Source organism: Leuciscus leuciscus (genome assembly GCF_965113295.1).
Source record: "Leuciscus leuciscus genome assembly, chromosome: 13".
Classification (NCBI taxonomy): Eukaryota; Metazoa; Chordata; class Actinopteri; order Cypriniformes; family Leuciscidae; genus Leuciscus; species Leuciscus leuciscus.
The window spans coordinates 8238894-8256713 of record NC_138737.1 but is presented as its reverse complement, the minus strand read 5'-3'; the positions used below and the strand labels follow the sequence as shown (position 1 = coordinate 8256713).

Sequence of the window (17820 nt, the reverse complement as noted above, 5' to 3'; positions counted from 1 at the left end):
TTTGATGTGTGCGTCATATTCAAGACTTGGAAGTAAACACCCACTGCTATGATTAGATAGCAGTTTTGCATATTCAAATAATTTTCAACATTCCCGCCATTACACGTGTTGAATTGTTTTGAAAACTTCCAATATTGAAAAATATCTTGCATAGTTGAACATTTGCCAACAATTTGAAACAACGTATTACATATGCTCATAGCCTATGTCTTGGTTGTGGCAAATAAAGTTTGTTAGCCACTTGAAGTTTCCACAGTTATAATTGACAAAGGATGACTTTTGCGGTGTTTCATGAAAACTGAATTATGAATGAATGAAGGCCATTTTAGGACCCCTTTAAACTAATCCATTAATCAAACAAGAACAACTAGATAAGAGTTAGAAAACAAGATAAGACAAGATAGGAGTTTGATAAAAGATTAATTGTCGTCTATTTTGGTCAAGTTAAAGTTAATAAATAAGCTGATAGATACCATTTTTCATTCCTCATTAAGATATCCCTCGTGGTCTGCTGTACTGGGCGGACTCAGGTTTGCGCACAATATCAAGGGTTGCATTTGATGGACAACATAGAAAGATGGTTGTAGAGTCTAATGGTTATCTTGATCAACCATTCGGACTGGCCGTATTTGAGGTATGTAACACATTGCATGCAATTCATTTCACTACAAATGACCACAGTTGATTTTATAACGGCAACAAAACGAAAACACACTTGTGACACTACAATATTTTATATGATCCATATTCACATATGTGTTTTGATTTTTATTGAAATATTAATATTATAAAATATATAATGGCATTGATAATGGAGTAGTACTGAATTTCTGATGTATATGTCCTGCAGAGTCGCGTGTACTGGAGTGACCAATTTACCAAATCCATCTGCAGTGCAGACAAGCACAATGGCAATATGCTCCAGGTGTCTCAGAGACTCGGATCCGTTACACCCGCTGGGCTGGTCATCCTTCAGCCACTGTTACAGCCTGCAGGTAGACAAAAATCTTTACACTGTTAGTGGCCAAAAGTGATGTCCAGCCTAGAAAAATGTATATCTTCAGATTCTTCACCCTTTGTTTAGATAACATTAAAAATATGTTTTTAGATTTTGTAAGCATATTGCATAGTTGCAGTGTTGTGCAAGTTACTTCCAAACTGTAATACATTATACATTACTTGTTACTGTTATTTAAAAGTAATTATGTCTCAGAATTGTAATGCGTTACATTACTCCTGTATTACTTTTGAGTTACTTTCACCAAAATAACTACAGAAGTAGAACTTAACATTCTAAAATGACCAGGGCTGTAACGATATGCGATATGAAACCGAAATCACGACACTCAGATCCACGAACCTGTGTCGTGGTGTGAGAAGGCAGAATCACGACACACACCTTCAAACTCCCATATTATCCTTCCCGTCCAGATCCAATGCTACCACATCTTTAAATTACTATTAGTATTATTTGAAGTTAACATTATAAAATACGTAGACCTACACCACAAAACTAGTTGAGGATAAATTCTTTAAAATTGGGCAATTCCAGCGTTATGGACGTGACATTTGCAGTCAAAACTTGAAATAAAAATTCTCAGAATATACAACCAATATATTGAAACGTCTGTTTATATACCCATAGGCTACTCCCTTAATAAAGGAGTCCAGACATTAGAAAAATATCAGTCTACACATGCATTTTATATTTAATATGAGGGAAATAGACATGCATGCATGCGTGACACAAAAAATCTGTAACTTTTAGGTAGCAAAATATTTTTTAGTAATTCTGTGTATTACACTAAGCAAACCAAAAGTAGGCTAATACTACCCACCGGATGAAGAAGTGTTGACTCTCCACAGAACATAATATATTCATTTTATTTTATTTTTCGTGTTCGCATTTATGAGGAAAAAACAATGTTACGGACATGACAGTTCTCCGTTACGGACGTGACCGCTCTGAAAGCGGCACTAAAAGACTGCTTTAAAACTTTCACAGAGACCTCAAACAGAAAGCACAAAGCCTTTCTTTAAAGTGAATTTCGTTTTGTATTAATTGTATCTTAATTTTAATCAATGTTTCATCAACCAATTGCCTGGATTCAATAAATAAGAAGTAAATATAGTAGATGAGATAATCAGGACACGGAGGCGCCGGCGCGTGAACTGGAGCTCGTCTCATAAATGAACCAAAACTCAGCGCCTACTTGCCTCACAGACATGTCTTCTTTTAAACAGAACAATTCAAAACGAAAGAAAACCGACCAACTTCATCTTTGCAGCCGACACTGACACAGAAAACACTTGTTTATTAATAAACAATTAAAATGTCTCCTTGCTATATTTGACATTCATAATCATAACTTTTGCCGGTTCTTTGTGACAGCTTTTAGGTGCTTTTATTGGCAGCGTCACCCTTACATTTTACATGAACACTTTCACCACCGCATCAAAAACATGATTGTGTGATGAAAACATGATGAAAAACACCACCTAAACATAGCCTAACTGGTTAGAAAGAAAACACAGAACAAACAGAGTAATGCGCATACGTCCATCTCGCGAATGTACAATTCTACCATATTCTCCCATTAGCCAAAACGGTATTTATTGTTTGAATTTCGCAATAAAATTGGCATAATTTGAAAGCTGAAACTGTTTCATATCAAAAGCAGGGGCGTTTCTAGGTTTTGAAAACATCAGGGGCTGAGCCCGAAACGTTAGGGGCTGGGGTTATAAGATAACATGATTCGATACAGAGAATAATATTGTAGGCCTATATGCAGGGGCAGACTGGGTCAAAAATTCAGCCCTGGCACTGTAGCCACACCAGCCCACATTACAACACAGACACGCGCATTGAAATGTGAGGTATTAGGGGGGTTCTAAAATTTGGATTTCTCGGACCTACATATGTGCATTTTAAGGTGTTTGAAGGCCAAACAAATTGGATAACAATAGCTTTAAAAGCATGTCAGTAGCATAAATTATTTGTCAAGCAGATAACGGATTCGTAACCATGAGAATGAGGATAAATGTTGTAATGAATGATCCACAGTACAAAATGGAAATGCAGAATGTTTCTGCTTATTGTTGACAATACACAGTCACATATTCCAAACAGGAATGGCCTTAAAATGAGAAATCTTTCAAGGATTATTTTGCATAGATGTTACATTTCAATCAAACACCAGTGCAAGTATTTTGGAATTTTGTGTCCAGAGGCAAATGAGCAATTTATATATTAGCATTAAAGATTGGTTTCAGCAACTTTTCTTTCTTTTTAAAAGTTAGAAGTTAGAAAAAGTTGGTTTTCTTCTTTGATTAGTGCCAAAAACATTGATTAACTCAAGAAAGAAAAAAGTTGCTGAAACCAACTTCGTGGGCTGGTGTGGCTATACAGTGCCAGGGCTGAATTAATCATGTTATCTTATAACCCCAGCCCCTGACGTTTCGGGCTCAGCCCCTGATGTTTTTAAAACCTAGAAACGCCCCTGCATATAGCCTGAAAACATCTCATCTGACAGAGGACTGTGCGGAGGTGCTGACTGCGTTCTTTTTAATTTATTTTTATTGCTGTGAGATTGTTTGCTGTTGCGCGCAAATCCTGGAGATATTCTAGGATAGGCTGAAATCACCAAGGGGGTAATCTTTCAGAAAAAACTGAAGCTTCCCCGGGGGCGGCCAATGATTAGCAGACCCCCACCTGCTGTTAGCATTCCATTGACTCCCATTCATTTTGGCGTCACTTTGACAGCGAATAACTTTACATCTGAGGTGTTTAAAGACTCCATTTGTCCATTATTTATTTCTAAAGAAACACAAACATTTATAAAAGGCTCCATTACCTTGTATCTTACGTTATGGCCCCGTAGAAGCAGTTTTTGTAAAAATAGGCTAACGATTGCGTCACAACCACGCGACTCTCTGTCGCACAGTAGAGAAATTACCGTATGGACAGGAGGAGAAGCTTGCGGGCAATCGGGGGGACGTGGAGGCAAAATGACAAAATAATTAATCAGAATACTTAGCAAAAGTTGCTCCTGCTCCTAGCTCATGGACACCTCCTACTCACACTCTCCGTCTCTGCAAGTTTCGGAAGGGAAGGATTCAGATTTCTCTTGGCACAGCCCAGGGGCGTAATTTGTGGGGGGGTTGGGGGGGAGATAACCCCCCCCAATATTTATACCATGATCACATGAAAAGGAGGCATCAGGAGGCATACCCAAACTTCAACCCCCCCCCCCAATGTTCAAACCAAATCTACGCCCTTGGCACAGCTACTAGAAGACAGACAGGTTGCTCACGTCACATCTACGTCGTCAAGCTCAGTTTGAGTCTGCGCAGTACGCTCAGTCATCAGGAAGTGAGTGCTTCTAATTGACTTCACTTTTCTCCGTTGAATCCAATGGGGTCGCTGTGTTCATTTCTTTTACTGTCTATGGAAATCACTCACGTGGTGCGTCTCTGTGTGAGAGATGTCAACAATCACCAGTCAGAGACAGCAAAAAAGCCAAAGCACAATGAAATAAGGCAACTTATTATTTCAGGGGTTTACATAGGCTATTGTCCGGTTTCATATTTGTCAGTCAACTTTTCAAAATACATTCGGGGCCACACTCAAAACATTCCCCGGCAAAATCGACTGACGCCGCGTCTGATCAAAAGTAACCTGCCTTGTCTTGTCTATGGCCTCTTTGCTTCGGGATTTTTCATTGCGTGAAAAAACGGAGAAGTGGCAGCCCTGTCTTCACCAGCAACATTGTGCATTATATTTACAATTTTTTTGGGGGAGATAACTGGCCCCAGGGCCTTTACAAGTCATAATCCGTCCCTGGGACTATGTCACACAATAGGTACACCAGCAAGAGGAGATGAATGAAATAAATCGCCATACATATATCAGAAGCTGTCATTTAGTCTTTATTTACTAACATCTCACGTGGCTATTGACTAACCACGAACAGGTAATAACTAACTTGCATTTTTCATTCGTTAATGTCTCGCGGTCTTGCTGTTTTTTTCCCCCCAAAAAAAAAAAAAAAAAGTATTACATTTTGGGCTAAAAGTGTGTTGTAACGCAACCGTTTCTGAACATGTACCGAGTAAAATATTACTGAAAATTGACTAGTAATGCCTTACACTTCTGCGTTACAGCAAAAAGTAATATGTTACTGTAATGCATTACTTTTGTAATGCGTTACTCCCAACACTGCATAGTTGTGCTTGGGGTCAATTGTTTTATATGTGATAATGCAATGAAACATGCCAACTTGTGCGGATATAGTTTTTGGCCAGGCTGTCAAATAAAGAAATTATGAATGCATGCGAAGATTAGAGAACCAACGAAATATTAACTCTTAAAAATTAAAAAGTTGCCAGTCACGCCAGCGTTTTTGATAATTTTTCTCAAAAATGTAATGCCCCCCAGAATACTTTGTTGTGTGTATATCTTAACATGCAATGTACTGTATCAAAAGAAAGAGGAGACCCTCTGCTTTTAAACACCAGCGGCAGAGGACCAGCGACAAGCATACTAGAGGCACAGCTAGAACGCGCAAGTGTTTTTGCCAGAATACTCTGTTCACCCTGTTATTTCATTGTTGTTTTTAGTCAAGCCTTTGCTCCTAGCAGGTTGGAATTGCCACATTTTCGCGTTATTTACACTTAATTGCCCGACCGAAACAGCTGTACTCACTCAAGCGGTGAAAGCATTATCCGTATATCTGTGTAATTTGCGCGCTGTCGCGGAAGCGTCAGCGGAAGCGTTCAGCTCTCGTGTTCAGGCTCCTCGTGTGAAGACCGACTCGGGAAAAGACCAGCGACTCTACCTGCGCGACTCCACCGAGCAAGGACCCCAGAAAGGCACTTACGTATCTCCTCTTCCCTTTCTCTTCCCTCTACTTACCTTATTGTTCACCTTAATCAACATGTGCTTTCAATACATTCCTGTTATCTCTCGGCACCGTCCTTTCATCACGCGCAATAGGCAGCGCAATACTGCCAATCTGCGTCCCATCCCCACATCCTCACATACTCCTCTCTCTCTTTCCGTGGGTCTATGGAATTGTCAGTCAGCAGTCAATAAAGCTGACTTCATTCCAGCCTTTGCATCTCATTCTACTCTTAGTATCTTGGGGCTGACTGAGACCTGGATTCGTCCAGAAGACTCAGCAACCCCTGCTGCTCTCTCTAGCAATTTCTCCTTCTCCCACTCCCCTCGCCAGTCTGGGAGAGGTGGGGGTACAGGGCTTCTCGTTTCTAACAATTGCAAATACTCCACGCTCTCTTCTCTATGCAACAACAACTCATTTGAATATCATGCTATTACACTTACAACCCCCATTAAAATCCATATTGTAGTCATTTATCGCCCCCCAGGTCAGCTGGGTAACTTTGTAGATGAGCTGGATGTGCTGCTGTCCACTTTCCCTGAGGACGGCACCCCACTTCTAGTCCTCGGTGACTTCAACATTCATCTCGAAAAGCCACATGCAACAGACTTCACCTCTCTCCTAGCCTCTTTCGATCTCAAACGACTCATCACCACAGCTACTCACAAATCAGGCAACCAACTGGACCTGGTTTACACACGCAACTGCACCACAGAAAACATCCTGGTGACACCTCTCCACGTTTCAGATCATTTCCTCATTACTTTCAGTCTACAACTCTCTACCCCTGCACCCCCACCCCCACCACCAGTCACTTTCAGACGAAACCTGCGCTCACTTTCCCCCTCCCATCTCTCCTCTGCCGTGTCATCCTCTCTTCCCCCACCCTCACAATTCTCATCTCTGGATGTGAATACCGCAACGGACACCTTATGCTCCACTCTAATCTCTTCTCTAGACATTATCTGCCCTCTCTCCTCCAGGCCAGCACGCACTACTCCCTCTAACCCCTGGTTATCTGAGGTTCTTCGGGAACACCGGACCAAACTCAGGGCAGCGGAGAGGAAATGGCACAAATCAAAAGACGCATCTGACCTGAGTATGTATCAATCTCTCCTCTCCTCCTTTTCTGTTGATGTTCATGCTGCAAAATCTTCATACTTCCACAACAAGATCAACAGCTCCTCCAACACACGATTACTCTTCAAGACATTCAACTCTCTCCTCTGTCCACCTCCACCACCTCCCGCCTCCTCCTTAACTGCTGACGATTTTGCGACCTTCTTCACCAACAAAACAACAGCTATCAGCAGTCAGTTCTCAGCTCCACACACACAGGAACCCAGACCGACCCCTTCCACAGCCAATACCCCTCTGTCCTCCTTTTCTTCGCTAACCGAGGAAGAAGTATCTACACTTCTCCTCTCCAGTCACCCTACCACCTGCACGCTTGACCCCATCCCCTCACACCTTCTACAAGCCATCTCTCCCACACTTCTACCATCACTCACACACATCATCAACTCATCCCTCCACACTGGCACCTTCCCTACAGCATTCAAGCAGGCTCGGGTTACTCCACTGCTCAAAAAACCAACGCTAAACACATCATTGGTAGAGAATTACAGACCTATCTCTCTCCTACCATTCATTGCGAAGACACTTGAAAGAGCTGTCTTCAACCAACTAACATCCTTCTTGTCTCTAAACAACCAGCTGGATGTCAACCAATCTGGCTTCAAGAAAGGACATTCAACTGAGACTGCATTACTGTCAGTCACAGAAGCCCTACGGATCGCAAAAGCTGCTTCCAAATCTTCAGTCCTCATTCTCCTGGATCTGTCTGCTGCCTTCGACACGGTGAATCATCAGATCCTTCTGTCCACCCTCTCATCACTGGGCATCACAGGAACTTCACTCCACTGGTTTGAGTCCTATCTCACAGGTAGGTCCTTCAAGGTCGCATGGAGAGGCGAGGTATCCAGAGCACATCAGCTGACCACAGGGGTTGCCCAGGGTTCAGTTCTTGGTCCCCTCCTCTTCTCCATCTACACCACATCACTGGGACACATCATACAGGCACACGGTTTTTCCTACCACTGCTATGCTGATGACACACAGCTCTTCCTCTCCTTTCAACCAGATGATCCCACAGTAGCTGCACGGGTCTCAAGCTGTCTGGCGGACATCTCCACATGGATGAAGGAACACCACCTGCAGCTCAACCTGGCAAAGACTGAGCTTCTCGTCCTCCCTGCCAATCCGTCTCTACAGCACGACTTCACCATCCAGCTAGAGTCATCATTAATCACCCCATCAAGATCGGTCAGAAATCTTGGAGTAACGTTTGATGACCAGCTGACCTTCACAGATCACATTTCAAAGACAGCTCGATCATGCAGGTTTGCACTGCACAACATCAGGAAGATCAGGCCTTTCCTAACTGAGCATGCAACACAACTTATCGTCCAGGCCCTGGTCATCTCTAGGCTTGACTACTGCAATGCCCTTCTGGCTGGACTCCCAGCATGTGCGACCAAACCCCTACAGATGATCCAGAATGCTGCAGCTCGTCTTGTCTTCAACGAGCCCAAGAGGGCCCACGTCACTCCTCTGTTCATCTCTCTGCACTGGCTACCTCTAGCTGCTCGCATCAAGTTCAAGGCACTGACGCTTGCTTACAGAACTATCACAGGCTCAGCTCCCTCCTACTTTCACTCACTCCTACGAGTCTACATCCCTACCAGACACCTACGATCGGTCAACGAGCGACGTCTCGTGGTTCCATCACAGAAAGCCACAAAATCACTTTCCAGGACATTCTCATTTACAGTTCCATGCTGGTGGAACGCTCTCCCCACCCTCATCCGGAATGCAGAATCCCTGACAACATTCAAAAAACAGCTGAAAACCAATCTCTTCCGTGAGCACTTAACCTTATAGAAAAAAAAAAAAAAAAAAAAAAAAAAATCCTTTCCCTTTGAAACATCACTTATCAGGCTTATGCTACTCTGAATAATACCTGAACTTCGTATTTTGAGCACTTCCTGCGTTGTTGTTGCTTTTGCCTCTTTATGATGACTCGCTGAACTTAGTCCTAATTTGTAAGTCGCTTTGGATAAGGGCGTCTGCTAAATGACTAAATGTAAATGTAAATGTAAACAAAAAAAGTGTTTAAAAGCAGTTTTATTCTATCTTCATGTATTCTTTTTTTATCAACACTTAAGAAAATCAAGTTTTTGTCAGACTACATCCAGATCGGATTCAGAATGATGGAAGAGTTAATAATATGCTGTAGTGGTAAATGTATGCTTTTTGTAGCTGTAGTTCGCCTTTTTTGACAAAATATTTTTTGATAAATACCTTAAAGGTACAATATGTAAGAATTTTGCATTAAAATATCCCAAAATCTCAAGGCCAGTGTTATATATTTTGTTAAGTTGATTACTTACAATATCCCAAATGTTTCCAACTATTTTTAAATCGTGAGAAAATAGCGATTTTAACCAAGGAAACGGGGCGTTAGAGCAGGGGGGAGCTGGGAGTCGCCAGTCAATTGCGTCATATCCGCGTCACCCTCGGTTTCCGCTCGTACTGCGTGGTGTCCTGGACAAATGCGGAAGTTGTAGGCCTAGTTGTAGCGTCTATCAAGCTACAAACTTTAGCTTGTTTCTTGCAGTCGTTATGGGACACAATTATTCTTTACCGATTGCAGCTGGTTCTGTCGACAAAGCATGCTTAATTTTATATTTTCCAAATGTAGCATTCGGTAATAGTTATGTTTATGTAAGGAAAGTATTATTGCTTTAGATTTGTGTTTAGTTTATTGACATTGTTTATCACGTCTGGTGTTTATGGCCATGTAAATAAATATAGCATGTGTTATACATAAAGATGAATCAGTATTTTGGCAAATGATGTGGGTATGTTCGAATGTACTTTTACAACAATTGTTTAGAACATGTAAAACTGCACAGCGTTATCACAACAATGAATTCAACAAATACAGTAACATCTATGAAGTATTAAACCTTACTTTTCTTGCGGTTAATTCATTTTAATGAAATAAAAGTCTGATGAGGTTTAAGAGTCAGGAAGGAAGAAGACAGGGGTCGGTGTGACTGGGACTCGTACTTTATTAAAATAAAGCAAAACAAACAAAAGCCGCGCACAACGCGCATTCACTGTGGCAACCGCGACGGCACAAAACAGTTCAAAAATGAGAGCTCGGATCCACCGGTTTTCTTCCTCTGCGTCCAATTTTCTCTCCAGTCTCTCTCTCGTTCCAGCGCGGCTTATACGCGGTCTCTCCACGCCAATAATACTGCAATAAGACACAGGTGCATTTGCACTTGACCTACTTGCTCGTCTCTTTTCTCTCCCATCACAGACCGCGCTGAACCACGCCCCCCTCGCCACAAAAAGCATGTCATTAAACGCAACATTTATAAAAATAGAACTTAGCCTCATCCATGAACATGATTTTTCGATTCCCGTTTGACTGATTTACATCCACGGTGGAGTTTAAAACGACAGTTCCCATCATTCCACGCTCCTTCACATCGTCATCAAGCTACGCCGTTGTTGTTGTTTGGAATGTAGCGCCCTCTAGCGGCAAAAATTCTTGCATATTGTACCTTTAATCTAGTGTTACATACACGTTACAACACGTACATACATGCATGCACTACTAGTGGTAACTGTTTCCAATAGGATTTCATTTGTTAAGTAAGGGATAATGTGGTGCGAGGCGGTTGTAGCGAATACAACCCCGACAGACTGATCAGGATGAATCTTGAATCAGCCTGAAGGGGTTGTATTCGCTGTAACAACCGCCTCGCTCTACATTATCCCGCTTATTACATGGCAACCTACCAAATAAATAAAGAATTTGACACAAAATATTGATTTAAAAAGGAGTTTATTGCTTCCGCTAAAGAAAATAGTCTATTCCGTCTCTACGGTTAGAATCCTGCGTCCATAGCAACGCTCTGTTTTTCATGGCAACGGTGTGTTATACTTCGCAGCAGTCTGTTATCAAGAAATAACAGACCGCATTCTACATTAGAATTCAACCAAGCCATGTAATAACATGAAATAACAATGAACAATACTTGTACATCATTTATAAATCTTAATGTAAATTTAAACTTTTACTAATACATTTTTAAGATCAAAAGTTCTATCTGTTACCATCAGTTAAATGTTCATGATCATGTTAGTTCACAGTGCATCAAAGGGTTAGTTCACCCCCCCCAAAAAAAATTCTGTAATCAATTACGCACCCTTATGTTGTTCCAAACCTGTTTGAGTTTCTTTCTTCTGTTGTACACAAAAGAAGATATTTTTAAGAATGTTGGTAACAGTTGACAGTTGACATTTATGATGAAAGAATTAAAATCTTTGGCTGACTAACCCTTCGATGCACTGTGAAAAAACATGAACACATTAACAAGGATGTAGTTAACAAATGCTGTAAAAATATATTGCTCATAGTTAGTTCATGTTAACAAATGAGTCCTTTATCATAAAGTGTTACTCTGCTGGTTATAACTATAAGTGTGACATTTTTTAAAATAAAAGTCTGAATTTATGTTTTCCATTATCTTAAAAATGCCAACCTCAAATGACCCATATGAACTTATTCAGTAGTGTTTAAAAAAAGCATCCCAGGATGCATTTCATAGAGAACGTATAGAGTATGCAGATTTGTGTACGATTTTTTTTGGTCACTAAAGAATTCTTGCTTCCATTTAGTTTTGATGACTTTCATTCTGAAATGTGACATAGTAATAAAACAAAAGGAGTTTATTACAACAACTTCAAAAGAATTTGTGGTTATTCGCATTAGCTACAAAACCAAAACATGGTTTGAATTTACTGACATCTTTTATACATAGAAATTCAATATTTTTCAATGTGTTGATGTGTTTGTACCTATGTGTTTGCACATGCAACTTCAGGTCATGCTGTATGCGGTATCTCTGGAGAGGTTTGTTTGTCGGTCTGCGTCACAGATCTCTTCTCTAAAAAACCTCAATTCATTTGCTCTGACCCACAACAGACTAACTTTGGTACGTGAGTATTTGTGTCTGTGTACATTAGTGGTAAACTTCATAATCCCATGTTCTTCTTAGTTACTGACTGAGGTACAATGTACTGTTTAGTAGACCATATCTTGCTTATTTTGCTCTTTTGTTAGGTAAGCACCTGCTATGTCAAACACAATGTTCTGGTAACATTTAATGCTGTAGTTGTTACAAGTTGCTTAACCCACATGTTAGGCTAACCCTAACCATAAAGTGACATGTACTTTCCGAAACGCTGCATTTAATTTATCATCACACCTTTGCTGTGAAAACCACTTCTGCCTTTTTTCTTCTTCTTTTTTTTGTTGCAACCGTGTCTTGTGTGCATTTAATTTTGTACAAGCCTTGTTTATTTGTTATGCTTTAAACTACTGGTTCTAACCTGTGGTTTTAAAAACTGACTTTAAATGTTTTAAAATTATGACAAAATGCATGGATCTGTAAGGACCACCCATTGGCCCAACGACGGATTGGACGGCCTGGGCGAAGGAATAATGCGTGTATGTCTTTTCAGCGCTCCAGTGAAGTTCACTTAATTTATTGGAATTTAGTTTCAATACTACTTTAGCTCTACGCTTAATCTGACTCCAATTTCAAATGATAATCAAATTTAGATTGTGTTTCTGATTAGAAAATAGTCATAAATATTGATTTATGTATTAATTTAGATCTTTGATTATTCTGGGCATCTCATAATTTCAAATATTCGTTCATTAAGGACCTAATGTCACTTTCAGACGTCACGTCGCGAATGTGCGCTCACGATCACAAACTAGCCAGTTCTGAAATAGTCAGAGGGTGCAGTTGCAACTATTTTACCCTAAGCGGTTGCTCACTGCTGACTCATGACAAAGGTGTCATTTTTTTAATAGTTGCAAGCTTACAACGTGCTAAGTCATTGATAGTCAGAAATCGGAAGGTCTCCATATGACGTGCTCCATGCTCCATTCATAGCGCCTTCGGTTTGATCTATCCTGGACAGAGATTTGCGGAAACACCAGACTACACTTTTAATCTACTGGAAATAATGATTTCTGAAAGATGCAGAATGAATCAAGATGTAACATTTATTTGTCAGGTAAAAATGTATCATGCCAATTACACAAGTAATTGATTAAAAGCCAATTCAGAAATAATAAATACATGACATCATTTACTCAAAGATGACTCTAAAAGTAAGCAATGTATTCCTGACAGAGACACACAGTGGTGTGTCAGGGCTTTCCAACAGGAAAACACTGAAACAGCACTGTATGGTTTCGCCTGGTTTCGGGAGATATCTTAAAGAGATATCACCCAGAGAGGAGAAACAGGATTCTCCTAGTTTTCAATCTTTCTCATTAAACCAATGACTGCAATGAAATTAAGACCATTTTACCAGACACTTAAAATGATACCAAACATGAAAAGGAAAAACAATAGATTCACAAGATACACCATATGTGATATATAAACATTCTTAATGAACTTTCAGTGACTTGAGGAGGGAGAGGGGGATGAGTTGAAGTCAAACAAGGAGATAAGTTTGGGCAGGGCAATGTCCTGTGCTCTGTCTTTGCTATCTCCTGTCCAGGGTGCATTTTATTGCTTTATTGCAGGGTGAGTTTTTGTTTAAGCAGGAAAATCAGTTTTTACAGATCTGATAAAATACTGAATGATTAACATGGCATAGGCTGAAAAGGAAAATACCGGTATATCATCTGGTTTCTAATTGTTAATTTGTTAGATTTTTTTTTTTTTTTTTTTATTCAATTATCTACAGTCTTCTGCAATGCCCTCCAGATCTCGTGAAACACTACAGTGCACTGGGAGAACCAAATAAGAGGGACAGAGACCAGATGACTAGATACTCAGTCTCAGTTGGAAAATGGAGGATATTCTTAGCAATACATAAACAGGATATCATCCTTTGACTTCTTTTGACTCACCTAACCAATTACTGGAAAAGGGTCTCATACAAAAGCATAACTTGAGATCAGAAGCAGGATGACTGAGACTAATTGTTTATTTTTTCTAAATGGTTTTATGTAGCAGCATTGTGAAGGGTATAGCAGCATTTGTTCAAGCTTTTCTTTTTCTTTTTTACTATGCCTTTTTTTCTCAAAAAGGTTTTATTTATATAGCGCTATTCACAACACGCATTGTTTTAAATGAGCTTAACAGGCATCCATGGTGTTAATGTTTATAATGTCTGAACGCTTTAGTGTCAACATTTAGCAGATTTTGCCTGGCTTCAACTAAGTGGCAAATACATTTGTGGCACATGACAGTAGAATTTGATTGAATGCACAGCCTTCAGTGTCAAGAACAAAAATAGAAAGTGTTTCTTCCTTCCTCTTAGTTTTCTTCCCCTTTTTTTTCATTTCATTTCCTTTTTTCATTGCACTTTTTTTCATTTTCAGACAAGGATCTATTGCGGTCGGCAACAGGAACCCCACTTCCTGATTCAGCATTTTCATGGATTCTGTCTTTGACTGGTTGGTTCAACTTCTCTGTTGCAACCTTAAAGGGGCCCTATCATGCTTTTTTATGAAGTCTTGATTTTGTTTTTGGGGTGTGTACTTTCACACATTATTACAGCACCTGTAATACATGTAGTTCCTGTTTCGATGAAACTGAAATATGAAATGTGCTGTGATTGGTTAGCTGGCTCAGTGTGTTGTGTTTGGCACTGCTTAGTGCGTGTTCGGGAAATGTAACGCCCCTTACCATAACTGACTTTCATCTGCTCAGGTGTAAATATTAAAGGAATGGTTCACTTCAATATGAACTCATTTACAGAGGGTGTCAAGTTGTTTCAAACCTGTATGAATTTCTTCTGCTGAACACAAAGGAAGATATTTTGAAGAATGTCGGTTACCAAACAGTTGATGGACCCCATTGACTTCCATAGTATTTCTTTTCCTACTAAGGAAGTTAATGGGGCACATCACTGTCTGGTTACTGACATTCTTCAAAATATCTTCTTTTGTGTTCAGCAGAAGAAATTCATACAGGTTTGAAACAACTTGAGGGTAAGTAAATGATAACGGAATTTTAATTTTGAAGTGAACTATTTCTTTAAGGATGGTGTCGATTTCAAACCAATTCAAGCCTGATTCAGACATAAGAATGTTAACAAACAAGAGGATCATATAGAACGGATTTCATGCACAGACTTTGCAAGCACGGATTTCACAGGACGTTTCAGAGTGGTGTGTTTTTTTTATTTTTTTATTTATTACTTTGAGCCTTGTAACCTTACAGATAATTGTTATGCTCAAACAGCAACATTACACACTAACTAAAAAAGTGAAAAAGCATAATAGGACCCTTTTAATGCATTCATGATTTTTTTGAGAAATGTCTGGATTGATGTTCCCTTGATAACCTTTATTTGTTCTTTGTTTGTTAGTCATCATCAGTTTGCTGTTGGTGGGGTTGGTGCTATGGTGGCAGCGGTCTGAATTCTGTGCCTCTCGTTCCCTTTCTCTTCTTGGAGATGTGACTCTTAAAGAATCCCAGGATCCTCTTTTGTTATCCAAGCTACCTGTGGTACACGAGCATAAAGTAAGAGCCACAATTAGAAACAAAAAAAATAATTCATTAAAAATGGAATGACCATGAATTGAAATTGAAATGAATTAAAGGGCCGGGCGAGACATCGCAACAAAATTTACATCGATAACGATGATAAGCTCTAGACAGTTTTTCTCAATATGGATTAATAATCTGACAACCTATCACACAGCAGAAATAAACGCGACAACAGCTAGTCAGTGCATGTTGCTAATAAGTGATTTCTGCGTGTCTATCCGTGAATGAACGGCACACGGTTTCGTCCGATACACAAACTCACAAGTGGTGCTCACTGCAGAGTCAAATGACGTCCAGCTCCACCTCTCTGTGGAGGGATAGAGTTGTGTAGGGTAAGGGTGTAGTTGGATATTGCAGTTCCACCCATAAGGCCCGAATTACATTCGCTCCTCCTCACTGGATGTCTAGCTAGACTTAAGCTCCACCCATTTGCTCTGCAGTGAGCTGCCTCTCCAAGCTCACACGCGTGACACTCACTCAATATATGAGGATATGAACAGATGAACTTCTTTTCCTGAGGTGCTTTGCGAGTCACTTCGCAAGCTTTTCGCCCTTTCATTTGAGAAATACTACCTGTCAAATACACTCTGAAACTGAAACTAAAACGGAAAGATCTTCACAACAACCATCAAATTAAAAGTTTGTTTCAACTTTAAGAAATTATGACGGAAATATATCACTACTGTACTGTATACTAAAATGTACTTCTCAAAATAGTAATATAAGGAATATCATATTTTTCCATCCATGTTTTTAATTTATACAATTTTGTTGTGACAAAAAATAAAAATGCAATGTTTTGTAAATTGTTATATTTTCATTTGATAACATTTTAAAAGCTTGATTAAATTGTAAAATTTATAAAACACAATTAATGGTAAATGAATATCATGATCAATATTGATATAGTATGATATGGAAAAAATATTGGGATATTTTTGGCCATATCGCCCAACCCTAATTATAATACTTCATCAGTGAATGCATTAAGGAAACAAGTTATTTAATTTTGATGTCTATTGTCTCCCAATGATTCAGTTATTTTGTTTCTGTTGTGTTCTTTATAACATGATTATTTCAAATAGCAGCTGCTAAATGATGTATGCACTGTTTTGCATATTTCCTGTTCAAATTTAGCTTATCTACATAGATAATATGTTGCTTGTGTGTTCAGGATGGCACACAGAATGGTTCAACATGATGACAGTATTTTCCTGTAATGGAAACCGCACACTTCCTGTGGTAGATATCTCACCGCCCCGGCAGGAAGATGGATTCCATGAGAACATTCTGTTTGGTGACCCCAAAAATGCTCTTACATTTTTTCCAAATGTCTATTTGTGATTGACAATCATATAGAACACCAGTCAAACTGAATTTGAACTCTGTGTAGCATGTATAAAAATACACTATCATCACTGTATCAGACTTTTTAGTCCTTTAACTTAATTATGTGTGTATCACCGCAAAATATGACGGTGAGAGTTTTCGGAGCTCCATGTCAATAATTAACTGATCATGTAGTGACACAACAGATCTGTGAGTTATTACATGATGTTTATTAGTTTTGAACTTGTTTTAAGATGTTCTGTTTAGTGTATACTGCTGTAATTTGTGGAAGGAATAATCTCCATTCACCATTTAAGTTGACAATCTCTGTCTTGCCTTTGTCATGTGCGCATAGAGACTAAATCAGTTAGGAAAAGATTTTATTTTAAAATTCACTGATGCTGGAAATGCCTAGATTATAGTTGTGTTATATTTATTATGCGAGGAGAAAAAAATAAATGCTATTTATTTTTTGGTTTGGATCACTTACTGTTTACTTTAAGTTAGTGCTAAAAAGAGGGTTAGTTCTTATATATAGTAAAGTCTTGAGTTTGAAAAAAAGTGGTTTGAATGCTTTTAATGACCCATGGTATCGTCATATGTTGGGCTTGGTGAAATAAATTATATGGGTTTGAAATTGTACTTTTGCAATATTTTTTAACCTATTATTTTCTTTTGTGTGTGTGTGCATTTAGTGATTCTTTTTTAAATGAGATGGTGGTAATCTCAGCTGTGTATTGGAGAAAGCGGTCAACCTGGATCTTCATAAATCATTCAAATAGATTTGCCATCATCGAGGGCAAATTTCAAATGGCAATTCTTGCAGAAATACAAGGTGACTGTGAAAGATTGTTGAATCCCTTCACACGCCCTTTAATAAGGTTGTTAAGCTTTTTATGGTCTTTTTACGGTTGTTAGGTTTTTTT

The 17820-nt window shown here is 39.3% G+C and overlaps 2 protein-coding genes across 3 annotated transcripts in view; both read left to right on the top strand.

Moving 5' to 3' along the window:
* LOC309511932 (low-density lipoprotein receptor-related protein 8-like) overlaps window positions 1–17536 on the top strand; it is a 31304-nt gene extending 13768 nt beyond the window's left edge. The window contains exons 8-13 of one of the 2 annotated variants that reach the window (XM_082187307.1): window positions 495–634; window positions 851–995; window positions 11864–11974; window positions 14392–14466; window positions 15384–15538; window positions 16740–17536. In XM_082187307.1, the coding sequence (XP_082043433.1) occupies window positions 495–634; window positions 851–995; window positions 11864–11974; window positions 14392–14466; window positions 15384–15538; window positions 16740–16766 (653 nt within the window). In that variant the 3' untranslated portion in view covers window positions 16767–17536. The remainder of the gene's footprint in view (window positions 1–494; window positions 635–850; window positions 996–11863; window positions 11975–14391; window positions 14467–15383; window positions 15539–16739) is intronic. The other variant, XM_082187308.1, reaches the window with a different exon arrangement.
* Window positions 5871–9071, top strand: LOC309511928 (uncharacterized protein). Its single transcript, XM_082187302.1, has 2 exons — window positions 5871–7845; window positions 8044–9071. Exons 1-2 carry the CDS (start codon window positions 5937–5939, stop codon window positions 8841–8843), a joined length of 2709 nt encoding a protein of 902 aa, XP_082043428.1. The 5' UTR covers window positions 5871–5936; the 3' UTR covers window positions 8844–9071.
* Window positions 17537–17820: the final 284 nt, after the last annotated feature.

Excerpts from the sequence above, each read along its gene's own strand:
- LOC309511928 (XM_082187302.1), top strand. The coding sequence starts at position 5,937 with ATGTGCTTTCAATACATTCCTGTTATCTCTCGGCACCGTCCTTTCATC. Across the intron at positions 7,846-8,043 it reads GTTTGAGTCCTATCTCACAG|ATGATCCCACAGTAGCTGCA; the intron begins GTAGGTCCTTCA and ends CCTTTCAACCAG.